The 16,147-nt window shown below is 33.0% G+C and overlaps 1 protein-coding gene across 6 annotated transcripts in view; it reads left to right on the top strand.

Annotated features, from left to right (window-relative positions):
- The window catches only part of LOC117204830 (neurotrimin-like), a 302,498-nt gene that overhangs the window by 275,076 nt on the left and 11,275 nt on the right, over positions 1 to 16,147 (top strand). For 3 of the 6 annotated variants that reach the window (XM_033442601.1, XM_033442602.1, XM_033442606.1), the window contains 5 exons: positions 7,022 to 7,150; positions 10,822 to 10,959; positions 12,069 to 12,239; positions 13,684 to 13,755; positions 14,141 to 14,209. In XM_033442601.1, coding sequence (XP_033298492.1) covers positions 7,022 to 7,150; positions 10,822 to 10,959; positions 12,069 to 12,239; positions 13,684 to 13,755; positions 14,141 to 14,209 — 579 coding nt within the window. Of the gene's footprint in view, positions 1 to 7,021; positions 7,151 to 10,821; positions 10,960 to 12,068; positions 12,240 to 13,683; positions 13,756 to 14,140; positions 14,210 to 15,304; positions 15,429 to 16,147 lie in introns of those variants that run through there. The other 3 variants (XM_033442607.1, XM_033442603.1, XM_033442605.1) reach the window with 3 other exon arrangements.

Raw genomic sequence — 16,147 nt, 5'->3', positions numbered from 1 at the left:
CTCGACTTGCACCCGTTCACCTGCATTATGCTGACATTGATTACCAGTGTTTTCTAACCTTTACGCATCGTACGCTTCCATTTCTTCGATATCCGTTTTCATAACGTCCTTCTCGAACGAGGCGAAATAATTTTCCCCGCGTTAGGCAAATTGTTATTGCGAGCAACGCTGCTTTGCCGCTATAAACGTTCTTCTTTATTGAATCACACTACTGATATAAGGATTTCAATTTCTCCCAGAGCTACATTTACAAAAGTTGGCGAACGTGGATTTGCTGGTTAATAGAAAGTTCGCAAGTGAAATAAGATATCCTTATTCTAACGTTTTGTATTTACATATATCTAAATGTACAGCGCCGTTTAAAAACAGCATAAGCTTGCGAAAGTATTTGAGCACTTACTGTAAAAAATTTTTATTTTTATATAGAAGATTATGTGCAAACTTCCGATTTTTATGTATTTATGAGAAAATTTGCAGATGAAAATATCCACAGAATGCACATAATATACAAAAATATATAAGTATACAAAGTATATTACCTTTTATAATGTATAATAGGTAAAACTATTCTTTATCTAGATCCCATTCTTTCAATTTTATTCGTAAAAAAATGAATTTACACAAATATCCACATCTAGTTATTTCATTAAAATTAAAACAGTAGAAACAGATAGTAAACAATTTTTAAACAAGTAATTCTTTATGTTTAGAAAGCAGGAAAAATTCTTTTCCTGTCAGTTAGTAGAAAATTGTTTGGACTTGCTGTATTTATTTATTAACGCCGAGGAGAAGCCAACCTTAAAAAATGAGCTTTCGCAGTCGCATAAAGAGAGTGAAACTAGGAAAGTGTACAATATTCAAGGTCCCAAAGGCACTGTTTCTTAGCTTTGTTTCTTGCTGGTAAATAAGTACGCGTAACGGACTTTATTCTAACAGAGGAATTCAGAATTTCGGGAATCTTACGAAAAATTAATTGAAGCTTACATTTCGTCAATTTATTGAAATTACTTTCCTGGAAATGCAATAAGAGGTAAGATTTTTTAAATCGAAATTCTAATTACGTCTCTCATTATGAAAGAAGCTATATGCTTCACATATAAATATACATACAATTATTCACAAAAGTATTTGAGGAATTATTACGAAAAACTTTTATATGTATATATTTTGAAATTCCACTAGCATTGTGAAGAAACATTCATAAAGTTTACACACATAAGAAAACAGATAAAGAATGAAAATGAATGAGGAATCTACTATTCCATTATAATATTCCAAAATTAAGAAATATTAATTATTATACTTCTTATGGTATTCTATCACAGAATACATTTTATCTCCTCGTACTGTTATTTCCTTATTCTCATTCTTATATATTCTCTTGTTACAAATTATTTTTAGAGACGGCGTTTTGAATTCTGCGTTACAAATTTGTAATAATATTTACAAAGAAGAAAAAACAGCACTTTAGTTACATTGGAATAAAAAACAATTTCTATATACTCTGCAAATATTCTTATAAAATTTTTAGCGAGGCAAAACTAATTCTATTGAACTTTGAAATAATGCGGAGATAATTCTACATTCTATTTTACGAAATAATTACTCTGTAACTATTTTACGCTTTTATCACACACGAACACCAATTAACTGTAAACCTCACAGTGTTATCTGGCACAATTTCGTACACGATTTCTCGAGTAAATGTAATCATAGGTTCCATTGCTACTTAGAATTATCCAAACGATTACGAAACGATACAGACCGAAATCCGTCTGTTTCTACTAGGAACACATGCAGAGGCATTAGCTGCAATGATGGTAGCTGGAGGATTTCGCTGGAGGATGAATGTAGCTGGGTTATCTGGCGGTAATAACGCGAAAAAGGCCACTTAAGGGGGTTGAAGGAGGGTGGGATGAAATATCGACGTCCATGCCGCCGCTTATGGGGCGGAATACATCACGTACTAATTCCCAAATAGGTAGCCGTTTCCCCACTTCGTCTTCGAGTAAGCTGTCTGCTTATTCTTACGCTGTTAAGGAGCACGCGGAAAATGTTATGCAAAGTGCGCCCCGCGCATCGACATTCAATGCCCGCTAATTTATTCCGCCGTTCTTTTTGCGTTCACTCTTATCTGCGTCGTTTAACATTCAAACGGGCTGATGAGTTCCGAAAGACATTGCCTTATCGTCTGGCTTGCGTTTTACTCTTGTGAAAATTTTACGACATTTTCCCCACGAGCAGAGAATTAGAAATCTACGGTGTTTGAGGGTAATTACAAAATGTATGTTTAGATGAACGTTGATTGTTATATCAAATTACAAGTTCTGTGCTAAATAAATAGTTAAATAAATAGTTTGGCTTAAGATAAGTCGAAGTTCCCTACACAGAAGAATTGAATCTATGCTTGCAAGATTCAATCAGTTTTATTCTACGTTTTATTAAGACAATTCTTCTTCTATTCTTTACCATAACTTACGAATGCAGGATAAAATGCTACGAATGCAAACTCAATAAATGCATTCAATCAATTCAATAAATTTATATTCCTCATCTTATAGAAAATTCATGATCCTTCGTTTTACATAAAATTTGCCACATTCGTCATTTGGACATTTACACAGATTCACTTTCTTATTGCTATAATTAAAACAACGGAATCTAGGTAAAATATTATTTTACTCGCTAAATATTATATAAGGACTACTATACTTCGTATATTTTTTAAGAAATGCATAAAAATCTGCAGTCGATTTATCATCTAAATACATTTAGACAAAAAAGCACCCAACTAATGTGAATAACAACAGTAAATCTGACCATCTCTAACTTATAAAATAATCTGAAAGAATCAAAAAGAACATCACAAACATCGTTATGCCGCACTAACAATACAGAGATTGTTAAAAAATAATTGGCCACAAGTTTGCACAATACTTTACTGGATTCAGCGTAATTCGAGGTGAAATTTCATCGAGCCGTATCATATTGCGGTTTCCCATTAAGTCGAAAGTTCTAAAGGATTCCCGCTAAACAGGTAAGCGGGGTTAGTTCTGACGCCAGGATCTGCGGGACTACTTGATTAAAACCCTCGGAAGTGGCCTGGCCCGGTTGGAATCTCTCGCAGCTAGGCATTGTTTATGGAACAATGGATAGGTTTGGCGTGTGGCACGGTCTGGCCGGCAGCGATTCACACCATCTTCTTACACTCCTACCATGCCATACCGCGAACAGCTTACCTTCCTTTCAACGACCTTCACCGGCTGCGATATTTCCTCGCGATGATAAGAGTTTCGAGTCACGCGAGATAAGCTTGTACAATTGAGGACGCGGTTGCTGCTAGCGCGAATAACCACTGTGTTTTCTTCTGTTTAGGGGATTAGGGAATGTATTGTAGAATTTGTTGCAAACGAGAAGTGTTGTTAATAAGTGTTATCTATGTGATAAGAAAATAATAGCAGAAACGGTAATAATACAACTTTATTATGTGACACAATCAGGCGGTTGAATGGTTGTATCGAATTGGAAGATGGGATGGTGTATGTTTGTAATTACATGTAGAAGTTGTAGAAAATGTATGGTTAGCGATAAAACGCTATACATCTATATACTTCAAAAGTATCTAAACATTTACTTACTCTTAACGAGATGTATGTATTTTAGTAACAAAATTACGAATAAGTCAAAGTACATTGATTTTACTTTTTGTGACAGCATATATGACGCGATCAAATTGATTTTTAAAAGTGAACAAATATAATAACTAGACTGCTAGATATACAAAATTAAATTTCGTCTGATCATAATACTCCACATCTTTGACAAAGAATAAAATCATCATAAGCCTTCCTATTTATAATTTCGTTATAATCAAAATAACATTGTGCCAGAAAGAATCAAGTGTTCACATATTATTGACCATTTTAGAGTACATTTCGAAATAGTGATGCACGTGTACGTTAAGAAGTAACGAAGAACGATGGAAATTATCCCGCGGAGGACCACGGAGCCAAATGAAAGGCAGAAAAGCAAGCAATCTATCTGGGAGTGCATGAGCCGTAACAAAGATCGTGATACATCGAAGGGTATTATTCGACCGGAGGAATCTCCACGTTCTTACAGCGTCCCATTACCTCCACATTACTGTCCGGGAATTGTAGCAACAATTCTTTCCTTCCCTTGATACAACGCGCTTTTACCTTTATCGTGAAAAACGTTCAATTGGTTTTCCATCGCTCCTCAACATTTACTCGCGATCAGTTTAAAACCTCTCGCAGAATCTACTCCAATGCGCCTTCTGTCCCTGTCTGGCAAGAATTCTAGGAATGTTGCACAATAATTTCGCGTATAAAAATTGCGATCTGCAGCTACGCCGTTTTATTATCGCGCTCTTATTGGAACACGTGGCAACAATTGTCTGCTTTTACGTTTCTTACGGACATTATGATCGCATATTTACGGGAACAGGCTGCGTTTCATTACATTCCATGGTGTTTATGTTATTTTTACAGGAAGATAGGTTTTTGTATCTGGATTTTGACATCTGTTCTTGCTTCTTTGATTTCTCTCCTTGTTATTGTATAATTTTGTTCTAATGTGTGTAATCGTTATTTATTAAAAATAAAAATTAACACTTTGAACTTCAATCGTGACGCTACGGTGATATTGATAACGTGGAAATTATTTCTTGTATAAAAGTATGCGTAAAAATAGAGGTTATTGTATAAATGAATTTACAAAAGAGTTCATAATATTTTTCTCTTTGAAGCGAAAGTTTTCGTTCCAAAACATTTCATTACAAAAGTATTCTAAAGTGAATTATAGTTACTGAAAAGATTCTCAGGTTATTAAAAGTTAAAGATGGTGTAGACTTAAAGCACAACACCACAGATGCTTCAACGTTAACTTTCTGAAACGAGAAATAGTGTGGATGATTGATATAATTTTGTTGTTATAAGGAGTTGTACAGAATAAAACACAAATTAATATATTGGAAGAAATTTAAACAGCAAAATAATTTATCTACTTTTATCATTACTTTTAATCCTTCAATGTTTACATCTCTAGTTGGAATCAAACGTACTAAGGTATCTAAGTAGATAAAGAAACAAGAATTTTATCTCTTTATTCTAGTAACGTAAATCTGATTTTCACTCCACTTTTACTTTAAAAGCTTTTGAAAAATTCCATATTTGACTTTAAACAATAATTTAATTAAGTAAAAACTTAAGTAACGTTCAAATTGTATTCTGAAGTTACCTCAATATCGAATTAAAGAAGTATCAAATTGAAAAGAATACCTACTGGATTTAGGAATCTTTCATTTTGATAGAATATTTATAAGTGTGAAGTAAAACCGGAAACCGGTGGCATATTTTGTAACACAGTGCGCAGAATCTCGTTTTGGCTCGCGTGCATAATTCGTTACAACGGATGACCGAGCACGGCCGCAAAATACGCTAAAAGTTGCAGGAAAATGTGGAACGTGGAAGTTTTGCAGGTTTGTGCGACTGGCCAGAATGATAAATCGTTTAACGTAATTTAATTATATGGCGGTGTATAGCGCGGAAATGGAAGCGGTGAATGTAGGATGGAATAAATAATTACTTTCTATGACAGATATTAATGAGCCCGTTGGCTTATAGATGCATTAGAGAGTCAAACTTTCAATCTTGAATGGACAACGTTCGCATTGTTGCATTGTTCACAAATTATAAAAAGTTGTCTAGATTAAGTTCCAAACGATATCTCTTATATAATAATAAGTAATAATGGATTACGATGGAAAATATTAAATGTGTCAGAATAATACGAATTTAAAAATATATGAATGTTGAGAAAGAAAATACTAATATGTAGATAAATATTCGCGGCTAGTCTGATATTATGATATTCTAATTATTGAAAATGTTTTAGTGCAATAAAATTAGCTTATATCACTAATTCTGTCATTGGAAAAATGTGTGTACTGCTTTGCTCATAACATTTTAGTCTATTGTACTTATTAATTTGATAATTGCCTTAAATTTTGTAATTGGGTTTCAAGTTGAGTTATGAGTTACAACAATAAATACAAGGACACGAAACTCCACGATTTTTCATTCTAAATATAAATTTATCTAAAGCTTCGTTCATACAGTAAAAACACTGCCTAGAAAACTCCTAAAATTACGATGCAAATTCGTTCGACTGTCGTCATTATACGTATTTTCAACTCATTATGTTTTCCATCTTCGTAGGTTATCTTTTAATCATAGAAAGCATGTCGTGTATTTTAACGTAAAACTTTTCTTAATACCAAGAATTAAAAATATTCTAAATTAAAAGTATTCGAAACGGAGAAGTAGCTCATCTGAAGTCGTCGGAGGTTTTGCGATGCCTTTTGCACTTATAAATTTGGTACCGTCGAAGTAGGTCGCCCCTTCTGAACTTTTCACCGAACTTTCTACCTGGAAACTTCGATTCCTCCGCAAATAGTGTTACGTCCGAATTTTCAACGATTCGACTTCGAAGAAACTTACCCATCCAAGATTATCAATCCTGCTCTTCTCAAAATTATATCGCGTTAGAGGAGAATTAATCATGTTTCTACTAAAACGATACAGATTTATGTTTCATTTTTATTACGAATAATCAATTCCACTTTTTCTCGATTTCAATTCATGATTAACGTTCCATTCTCGAAAAATAAATTGTTTAGGTACTTCCATGAATTAATATGTTACGAAAAAGTGACATAAATAATAGAAAATTCTAAGGTAAATTTAAAAAATGATGTTTGCGATATAGTTTTCTTTCTTTCGCTTTCTAATTTATGGAATTGATCAATGCAGCTTCTAAATTACTTAAACACTAAATAGGTAGACGATCTTTTTGCTAGAACACGTAATTCCTCTTTTAAATATTGGACATTGTTTTTATTGAGATACGTTGGTAAATTTCTGTGTCAACAGAATGAGAATTAATTGGGCAATTTATATACTCAGAACTCTAACGAAACATTATTCCGTTTCTGTTTTAGTAAACGTGGTGAATGGCGAGGTGCTGCATATTGTGAAGATAAGTCGATTGCACATGGGATCATACTTGTGCATCGCTTCGAACGACGTTCCACCGCGAGTTAGTCAACGCATATCTCTTCGTGTGCAGTGTGAGTATATACTGAAATATTTTCCCATATACCTACCCCTCAAACAGTAACCTGGCATGCTTGTTTATTAGATTACTTAATACGCACGTTAATCCTAAACTATATCGTTAAATTTTGTAAATGCGTTATACGAACTGCAATCACACGGAAATACTTCTCTTTCGAAGTGAAGCTCTTCAAAATTCTATCCCTGACAAAGCGCTTGAAATCTTCTGTATAAAAATGTATTTGTTTACCCTGCAGTTATGTTTTACATGCAATGAAATTAAATTTTCGAAAATTATATTTTATAAAATATTTAAAATATTTTTAATTACTCGTGCAGAATGACTTTCAGTTAGATTTCATTGAATACACCGGTGTGCGTGTAAAACGATTTTAAAAAATGTAAATATATAATTCATAAAAATCTTGAAAATAAAATTACAAAATTTGTCAGTAGTGAAAAGATTATAGGCCATTATCAAAGCCTATACGAAACGAGACATTTAATACCTCTTTAATAAAAGTATAATAAATTGTTGTAATTTGTTCTCGGAGTTAAAGTCGAATTTCAATTCATACAAATTTTGATACCGAAAGAATTACAGGAGCTAACGTATATGTATATGTAATATTTCGTAACTGTTTCACATATTGATATAATGAAACAAGTATTATTATTCGTTGGAATAAAGTTAACAATTTAAATAATTCTAACCATTTAGAATCATATATACCAATTTCTCAAATTACATAGTGTATACATATCCAGAAATAAATTGATAGAGTAATGTCACTCATTAGGAAATTAGATTAGAATCTCAGAATTGATGGTGCTTGGCACAATGAAATGGAAGAAAGACATTGCATAGGGCTGAAAGCAAAAGCACAATTGCAACGAGTCAGGAACGATGGATTGATGAAGCAGGAAGAACGGTAACAGGGTGCATTCTAGTCACAATATCTCGATAAAGAGTGGTTGTACGGGCCAGCGCCGTTGCATTAGGTCGGTTTTCAACGTCTCATTTAGCCAGCGATTTACGAGCATCCACTTGACCCAGATATGCACGATGTACCCAGGTTCGTTTATTCCCTCTCGAGCGTCACGTTCGTCCAGTTTTGGGGTGCGAAACGCGTTTCCGCCCTGTCTTTTCCGACACATTAGTCTCCGTTCTACCGCTCGGATAAGTACGAGCGTTAATAATCGCCCGACGAAATTTGAGTTATCGTTTTCTAACGGAAAGTTTTCAGGAGGGTCGCGAATGCACATGAGACCGTACATAAAAGACAGTTCTAACAGTAAGTCACATTAATTTTCAGTTGTTTTCTCCTACTTTATTCCTTATTTATTATATTTTATATTTTTTAATATCTTTTATCCTTAATAATATCCGTAATATTAGGAATACTAGATTTGAGTATACGTAATAGTTTAATAGTAAGGATATTGGATTCGACATAGATTTATTGAATTTTGATTTTTATTTCGTATTTCTAATTTCGAAAGTTCTCTGTCGTGAAAGTTGTCAACTCGTAGAAATCTAATTCACCCGCGCAGTAAATTAAATTATAAACTATACAACTATTAACAACAAACAATTATTAACAAACTATTAACATGAACTATATTATAATTAAATGTACATAATGAGATTGAGACTGAGATTTTTCATAACTTCAATCGCGACTTACAGATATTTATGATTATATAGTATTGCGAAATTAATGTAGCATCATCATATTGTTAACCTAAGGTTTGTAAAAATGGAAGTCTATTGTCTAATACGTATAATTTATGGAACATTAGGCTATTATATAATTTTCATTTTCTATTTCGATACAAAATTACAGAAACCTTCGGCAGCTATTATATTTTGCACATTATATCTCCATAAATATCTACAGCTTAAAAATAACATTTTTACACAACGCTAGTATCTTATCTAACTGTTTCCAAACAACAAAAATTTCTGTTCGCTCCTTTAATTCAAAAGTAGTCCTCAAAACTCTTTGAATCCTCGTAATTCACCAATCCAATTAACGTCATCAAAGGAATAAAATTCCAGCGACTTTTTCCAAAGAATTAGATCGATGGCTGTTTGAAAATCTTTGGCGATCAGGTTGATCAGCTAATGGCTGGCCAATATCAGCTCGATAACTCAACAAAAACGTCAAGGGGAAAGAATATAGAGTGGACATGGGACACGATCCACCAATGATATCGTCCCACGGCGTACGCCGCGTACGAGGTAGTAAATCGTGATTTACGCTAGTCCGTAAAAGACGGAACTATGTATGACATGATATTGCGGCGGAATATATCTATATCGATCGTTTGGCTGGCGAAGGTTTCGCCTGTTATACCGTATAATAACTAAAAAACTTTGCAGAGGAATGTTTTCGCCTCCGCTAAGGAAAGTCTTGCGTTGGGCGGGATCATGGTGGCTCTGTTTAAGTTTCAAGTGCATGGAAACTTTATAGAGTCCGCGGAAAAATGGAGAAAATTAAAGGGCATAAAGGCGGTGTCTATGAAACTGGTGGCAACCGCGGTGCTCTCAAGGCATTCGTTTTTACCGCATAAAGGGCGGTCGAGTTGAATAAAGGGAAGCCGCGGTCCGTAGAAAAATTTCACTCGCCGACGAGAGCAGTTGAAAATAAGCATCTGTTCTTTAACCGCGGGAGCTGGTAACGCTTTCAGTCCTCTGAGAGGGTTTTATGGAATTTATAGCTGCGAATTGTCTTTGACAATGTTGCTCGTTTTTAACCGATTGGTAGGAGAGACAAAATTTGGAGATGATTAAATAGAAGATTGAGCAGGATTGTATTGAACAGGAGAAAGGAATTATGTGTGTTTCTTTCTTTTTTACAGTTTTATTTATTAACTTTTTACAGAAGAGTCAAAGGTTTATGTTTGCGCTAAACAAATGGAAAGTCAATGTTTTATCGAAATTTATAATAAGTTGGTAGATTTGCTAGGATTTATTGAGTTACGAGCGAGAGAGTTCTAATGCACTTGATTACACAGTTCGAATATGTAGTTCCAAATTTCTAGAGTACAAAGCGTAGAAAGTTTGGTTGCTGAAATTCAAAGCACTTCTAATTCCGAAAATTGACTCAAGCTATTTCAAATATCTGCTTTTTTGGTTTCATAACAATCCCCGTATTATTCCGATTAGAAATAAATGTCTTCACGAGTAAATAAATACTAAAGGAATGACACAAAACGTTATACTAATTGCTCAGTACAACATTTGATTTCTATCCTCCTTTTTATTCGTCTCGCATAGTATAACACGAAGTAAAAGCAATCTCGTATTTAAAAATGTGTTTATAATCATTATTTCCCTTAATTCATTATTTAGATTGAAAATGTACTTTTTAACTTCAGACAGAACAATGTCTTTCAAATAAGCTGATTTTATTCTTATATTACTTAAATGTAATTATATATTTCTTGTATTATGTATTTCTATAATACAAATATTAATTCTACCTGGCTTTATTAGAAAGAAACAAGTATGATTGCAGGTGTTTCTTTATATTACTTGAAGAATATATAGATATATCTCGTTTTTTCTAAGGGCTAGACATAAAAGAGATAAAATAAAGTGTTTCAAAAGCGAAAATATTATTTCAATTAAAGAGAGAAAGAAATTAAATATATCACGTTAATGTTTTTATCGTTACAGTTCCTCCTATGCTTTCGATACCAAACCAGCTGGAAGCGGCATATATTGGACAAGATGTCACGTTGGAATGTCACACCGAAGCTTACCCTACCTCGATTAATTATTGGACGACCGAACGCGGTGACATGATCGTCTCTGGTAATTTTAACTTTAATATAGTAATTATATATGTATATGCCTCAATTGTAGTAATCTGCTAAACAAAAAGGTATTAATTTTATTGAACAAATTTAAGAAGGAAATATTTATTCACGTGGATGTAAATCGAAATATGCTCGATACGATTTCTAAAATAAATTAAAGGTCGTTATTATTAAAATTAAATCTAAAATTAGAAAAATTAGATTATTCATTGATATACATATTTTAAAAATTGACTCAAATGGAATGTTATTCAGATTTTATCGGTGCCTTCGAATTTATTTACGATTTGGTTTAAATTGTAATTGTTGCCTGCCTTATGAGAATTTGCTTGTGGTGTCTCGTATGTGCTGTTTTTTATATCACAACGTCTCTCATGCGTGGAAGCCTTAAAAGGAAGTTATGTCGACGACAGAAATATGTTCCCGTAAACTCTTCACAGTAAAGTTGAGGAAATACCTTGCTACGTAACGTTCTTGCAAAAGAACTTTTTATATAGTTTTGTTGATAGCATCATTAATACTTTCTTTTTTATGCTAGGATATCATATTCAGCATATAAGTTCAAGAATAATATAAATATTTCTTTTTATATCAATTGTTACGTTTTTTTTTTATGGTAAAAAAAATAGTCGAAAATTCGCTAGAACCCTAATATTTACGAATAAAAAGTTCATATATCTTGAAATATATGATAATTCAAGAATTTAATCAAAGTACAATTTTTTTCGAAAAATTTGTATTTGCAAAACTGCTATGTGAAAAATGGAATAATACGTATACTAAGAAATACAGAATCAATTAACCCCCACATTTTCTTATTCTATACAAACGATAGAGAAAGAAATTACAAAAATTTTAAATTAAAGATTTAAGAAATTATTGACAATACGTAAGGAACTACAATTTATTCTGGTTTTTCAACTAACTATGTACACACGCGCGTTTGTTGAATCACAGATTCCATAGAACGTTTGAACGTACGTTTCAAACTGAAAGTACTAAAAAATTCACACAAGTTCAGGTCGTTTGATTTACCATGGTATTTGCTCTGTCGCGTACTGTAAACTGTTTCAACGTAGGAAGAATATGGTTTTATTTGCCTAGGCAATTACCATTCTATTGTAGGCGATAAATATGAGGCGGTTTCCACCGACAACGGCTACAACAAGTACATGATGCTGAAGATTAGAAATGTCGGCCCGAGGGACTTTGGTTCATACAAATGCGTGGCGCAAAATTCTCTTGGCGGAACAGACGGTGACATCAAATTGGATGGTGAGCATTTTTCAGAAATTCTATCAGTATTACCTTCCATTTTTGGGAGATATAGATAGACTGAAAGCGTTTCAACCTTTGACCAGAGAACTATGTATAATATGTGGTATCGTAGTATAGAAAATTTAAAAGCACTAGCATTCTTCAATATCGTCTGTACTGCTTTCTTATATAATATAAATTTTCTGATGATAAATAAAGTAGTGTCAAATAACGATTACCCTATTTTTACAAATTAAAAAAGTATTTGATTGTCCTACAATAAAAATAACATATTTTAATGCATAAAATAAAATTTGCGTTCAAATATTTCATCTGTAATAATTGAATAGTGTATTACGTCATCGATATTGCATATAAAAAGTGTGAAAACCAAAATATTCGGAAACGAAAAGAACATCTTTTATATATCATTTTGCAATAATAAAGTACTCAATTGATTCCCAATGGACTTTACGCTAAAACTCTTATCGTTAACAGTCGAAAGCTATCGATCGTTTGACGAGGTCAAGCGTCCTTATCGTTTCAACGTGATTCGTAATTGGCGATTAAATCTACGAAGGATATATTTATCCCGGGAGAATATGCTTTTCCACCTCCTTGGACGAATAAATTGGCTGAAATTAAAAGTTTAACGAGATATATCGTACGGTCGGTTGCTACGAAATGAACACGGTGGAAGTTCACTCTCGAATTTTCCCGGTTTTCCAATATATTTCGTATTTCGTATAGAAGTTAAATTCATTCCTGTACTGTTGAGCACTTGTACGAATTTTTTTCATAAAGGCATGTATATTTAGGCATAGAATATAAACATGTAGACATGTAGATTGGATCCCAATAAAAGAGAAACAGATGAAATTATTTTTTTGTTGACAATATTTTCAATACAGATCGTTCTGAAATGTCTTTCTCTCATTTTAAAAGTTCTTGTTTAAAATAACTTTCATAATGTTCGATATAACAGTATTCATTTCGTACATATAAAAATCTGAATATTTTGTTGAAGCAGGAAAATGTACGAAAACATATTTTCAATATCTCATTGTTGTTTTACACACAAGTCGTTTATATATATATAAATTGTCACGTACGCGGAAAATTGCAAATCGATCGGAGATAAATCAGGGAAATATACGAGATAAGGTAGAACTTCAATACTCAGTTGATGCAATTTTCGTAGAATCATTTTTTACTACAATTCTCTATCGTTGCGCTGAGCTTTTGATATACAAGTATTGAAATACGAAAAAAAAAAATATATTAAACCTTGAAAGAGAATCAGCCAATCTCCATCTTAAACAAGCAAAGAAAAGTTAGAAATTTCTTTTATTGTTTCCTTTTTTTTTTCTAATACCTAATACCTTTACAAGTCTAAATTCTGCATGTGTGCAAAGAGATATTGTCGTGCACTAATTGAGAAGCAATTTCTTTATTTTCACAGAAATCCCAGCACCATCAACCACGTCTACTACACCACCACCTTACCACGTGACCTCATCAATGAAGAAGAATGGTAACTACCTTGAAATCTAGCAGGTGTTCAGCCTATTTCCTCTACATTTATCTCAATTTTAATCACTCTATAAAAACACTCAAATGTCGTGCATACCACACGAAAAGTCATGACAACGTAAACCTGTGGCGTTTAAATATTCGCGAAAAAGCGAGGAATTAGGCAGAATACTCGACATTAATTTACAAATAAAATAGCACACACACACGCGCGCGCGCACACGCACGCGTACAGAACCCTCTCGATGGCACTTTGCATCCATCCACCCTTCTTGTTTTTTTCCCCGCTGGAGCAAGGACATCCATTCCCGCGTCTCCCTCCTGCGTCATGACGTCCCCGTCGTAAAACACGCCATGTAAAACCGCCTTTGTGTAATGCATTTTAGGTAGAAACGGTAACAAGAAATTACGACAACGACCTATCGACTACGAGGTCGAGGAATGGCGAAATTCAGGTCAGTAAATATCTATTTTAACGCGGGCCGCGTACCTCAGGCATTTCCCACGACGATACAACTGGCTGGCTGCCTGTTGTACCGCTTCGTTCGAGTAATTAGCGTAATTAAAACCTCGTCAACGGTGCACATTCGAGGTGGAGAGATTCTCCAGTGAATCCACTAAATTGCCAATGTTCGGTGATACCCTTTATCCGTGAACGAATTACTTCACGTTACTTGGTCCCCTTTAACTGGCTGGAATGGATTTCAGAATTACGCTTTCGACGACAGTGATTTCACTGATGGATCTTCTGTAACCCCACGTATCGATCTCCTGCTCTTACGTTTCTGATCTCATTTCTTTTTTGTTCTTCTTTTTCTTACATTTGCAATTTCGCGATCGCATAAACATAATGTTGATCTTACGATTCTGAAGAGATTTTTCGTTGAATTGAGATAACGAACTTTAAGTGAATAATTGGATCAATTCGTATTTATATATGAAAAATTAATAAAAGAATACTGAGATATATTATGTGAGTATTTTAGGAATTAAAAATTGCAATTTTTGTTTTATAATAAAGTAGAAAAGATTTAAAACAGGCCTGCTTGCTCCTTGTTAATAATATTTGATTTAATTATTTTCTACGGTACCTTTTTATGATTTCTACCGTTATGGACAAGAAGATTATTTAAAAGATACACTGACTCATGAAAGTAACTAAACATTGTACGAACAGAATTTGGATGTTTACTCGTTTAAACATAGGTTTTCTTTATTTTGGTGCGATGAATAGTAGAAATATTAAATTATACATAAAAAAAGAGACTTTCAAAAATTGAACCAAATATTCTTATTTCTGGTTAAAAATTCGGGATTTTTTTATTAGATAATTGAAAATAGTACGATCTGAAGTTGCACGGACAGATATCCTGATATCAATTAACGTACTATTCTAAGTAATAGGAGATTGCAAGTGTTAGTGGAAAACTGATCTCACCGAAGTTGCTAATTAATTTGTACTCATCAAATATCGATATTTTCTCATACATTCAACTTACATGTTCGTATATCTATTTGCGAGCTGAAATTGTACTGAAAGTCCTTTTCAGACGTGCTAGTTCGAGAGAAACTCCAGGCCCAAAGACATCAACAATAGTTGGCACTACTATGAACTTCTTTTTCAGCGCACAGTAAGTGCTTTCACTTCAGTTCGAGAGTCTTATATCAAGAATCCCTACTTCAGATATTGATCGAATGAAATCGCAAAAAGTATCCAAACTTTTTAATACGATGTTCATTTTATTTTAATTGAATAGAGTAAAGATTCTAACGAGTGTTAGTCGACTTTTGTTTCAATCTGGAGATTATAAGACTTTACTGATTTTATTTCTATGATAATTTAATTATTAGAATTTATCGATCAGTCCTAAAAAAACGTTCTTCAATTATTATCCTAAAGTATCTGGAAATATACAAGAATATTTTACTTTCAGATAAAACATTGCACACTTACAATTTCATATTTAATAATTAATTATTTTAATATCTCTTTTATTCAATTCTTTTTTAATTTAATTCTTTAATATTTAATTTTATAATATTATATTTTTTAAATTTCCACATTATAGCACGAATATTTATTTAGAAATGTATTTATTCATAAATTGAAATTTTTTATTAAAACAATTGCACATACAAATTACAACTTACTGGTTTAATTTATATTCAAATTGTTGAGATGTAAGAAAGGAATGTAAGGAAATATGAATTTTATAATTGATCAGAAAACTTCGTCTGATTACTGTGTGACACGAGGTATAGAACGAATTCCATTTAAAATGGGGCTTGGTAGTTAAGTCGGAAGACAAATTTTCTCCACGGTTTTATTTTCTTACGGCTGCTGGTCTGATTCCAGTCGGTGCCGTTTAAAGTATCGCATAGCTTATGAATAT

The sequence above is a fragment of the Bombus bifarius genome, unplaced genomic scaffold (assembly GCF_011952205.1).
Source record: "Bombus bifarius isolate JDL3187 unplaced genomic scaffold, Bbif_JDL3187 scf7180000007984, whole genome shotgun sequence".
In the NCBI taxonomy this organism is placed as follows: Eukaryota; Metazoa; Arthropoda; class Insecta; order Hymenoptera; family Apidae; genus Bombus; species Bombus bifarius.
The sequence above is the reverse complement of the archived record's forward strand: the minus strand, read 5'-3'. Positions and strand labels throughout refer to the sequence as shown.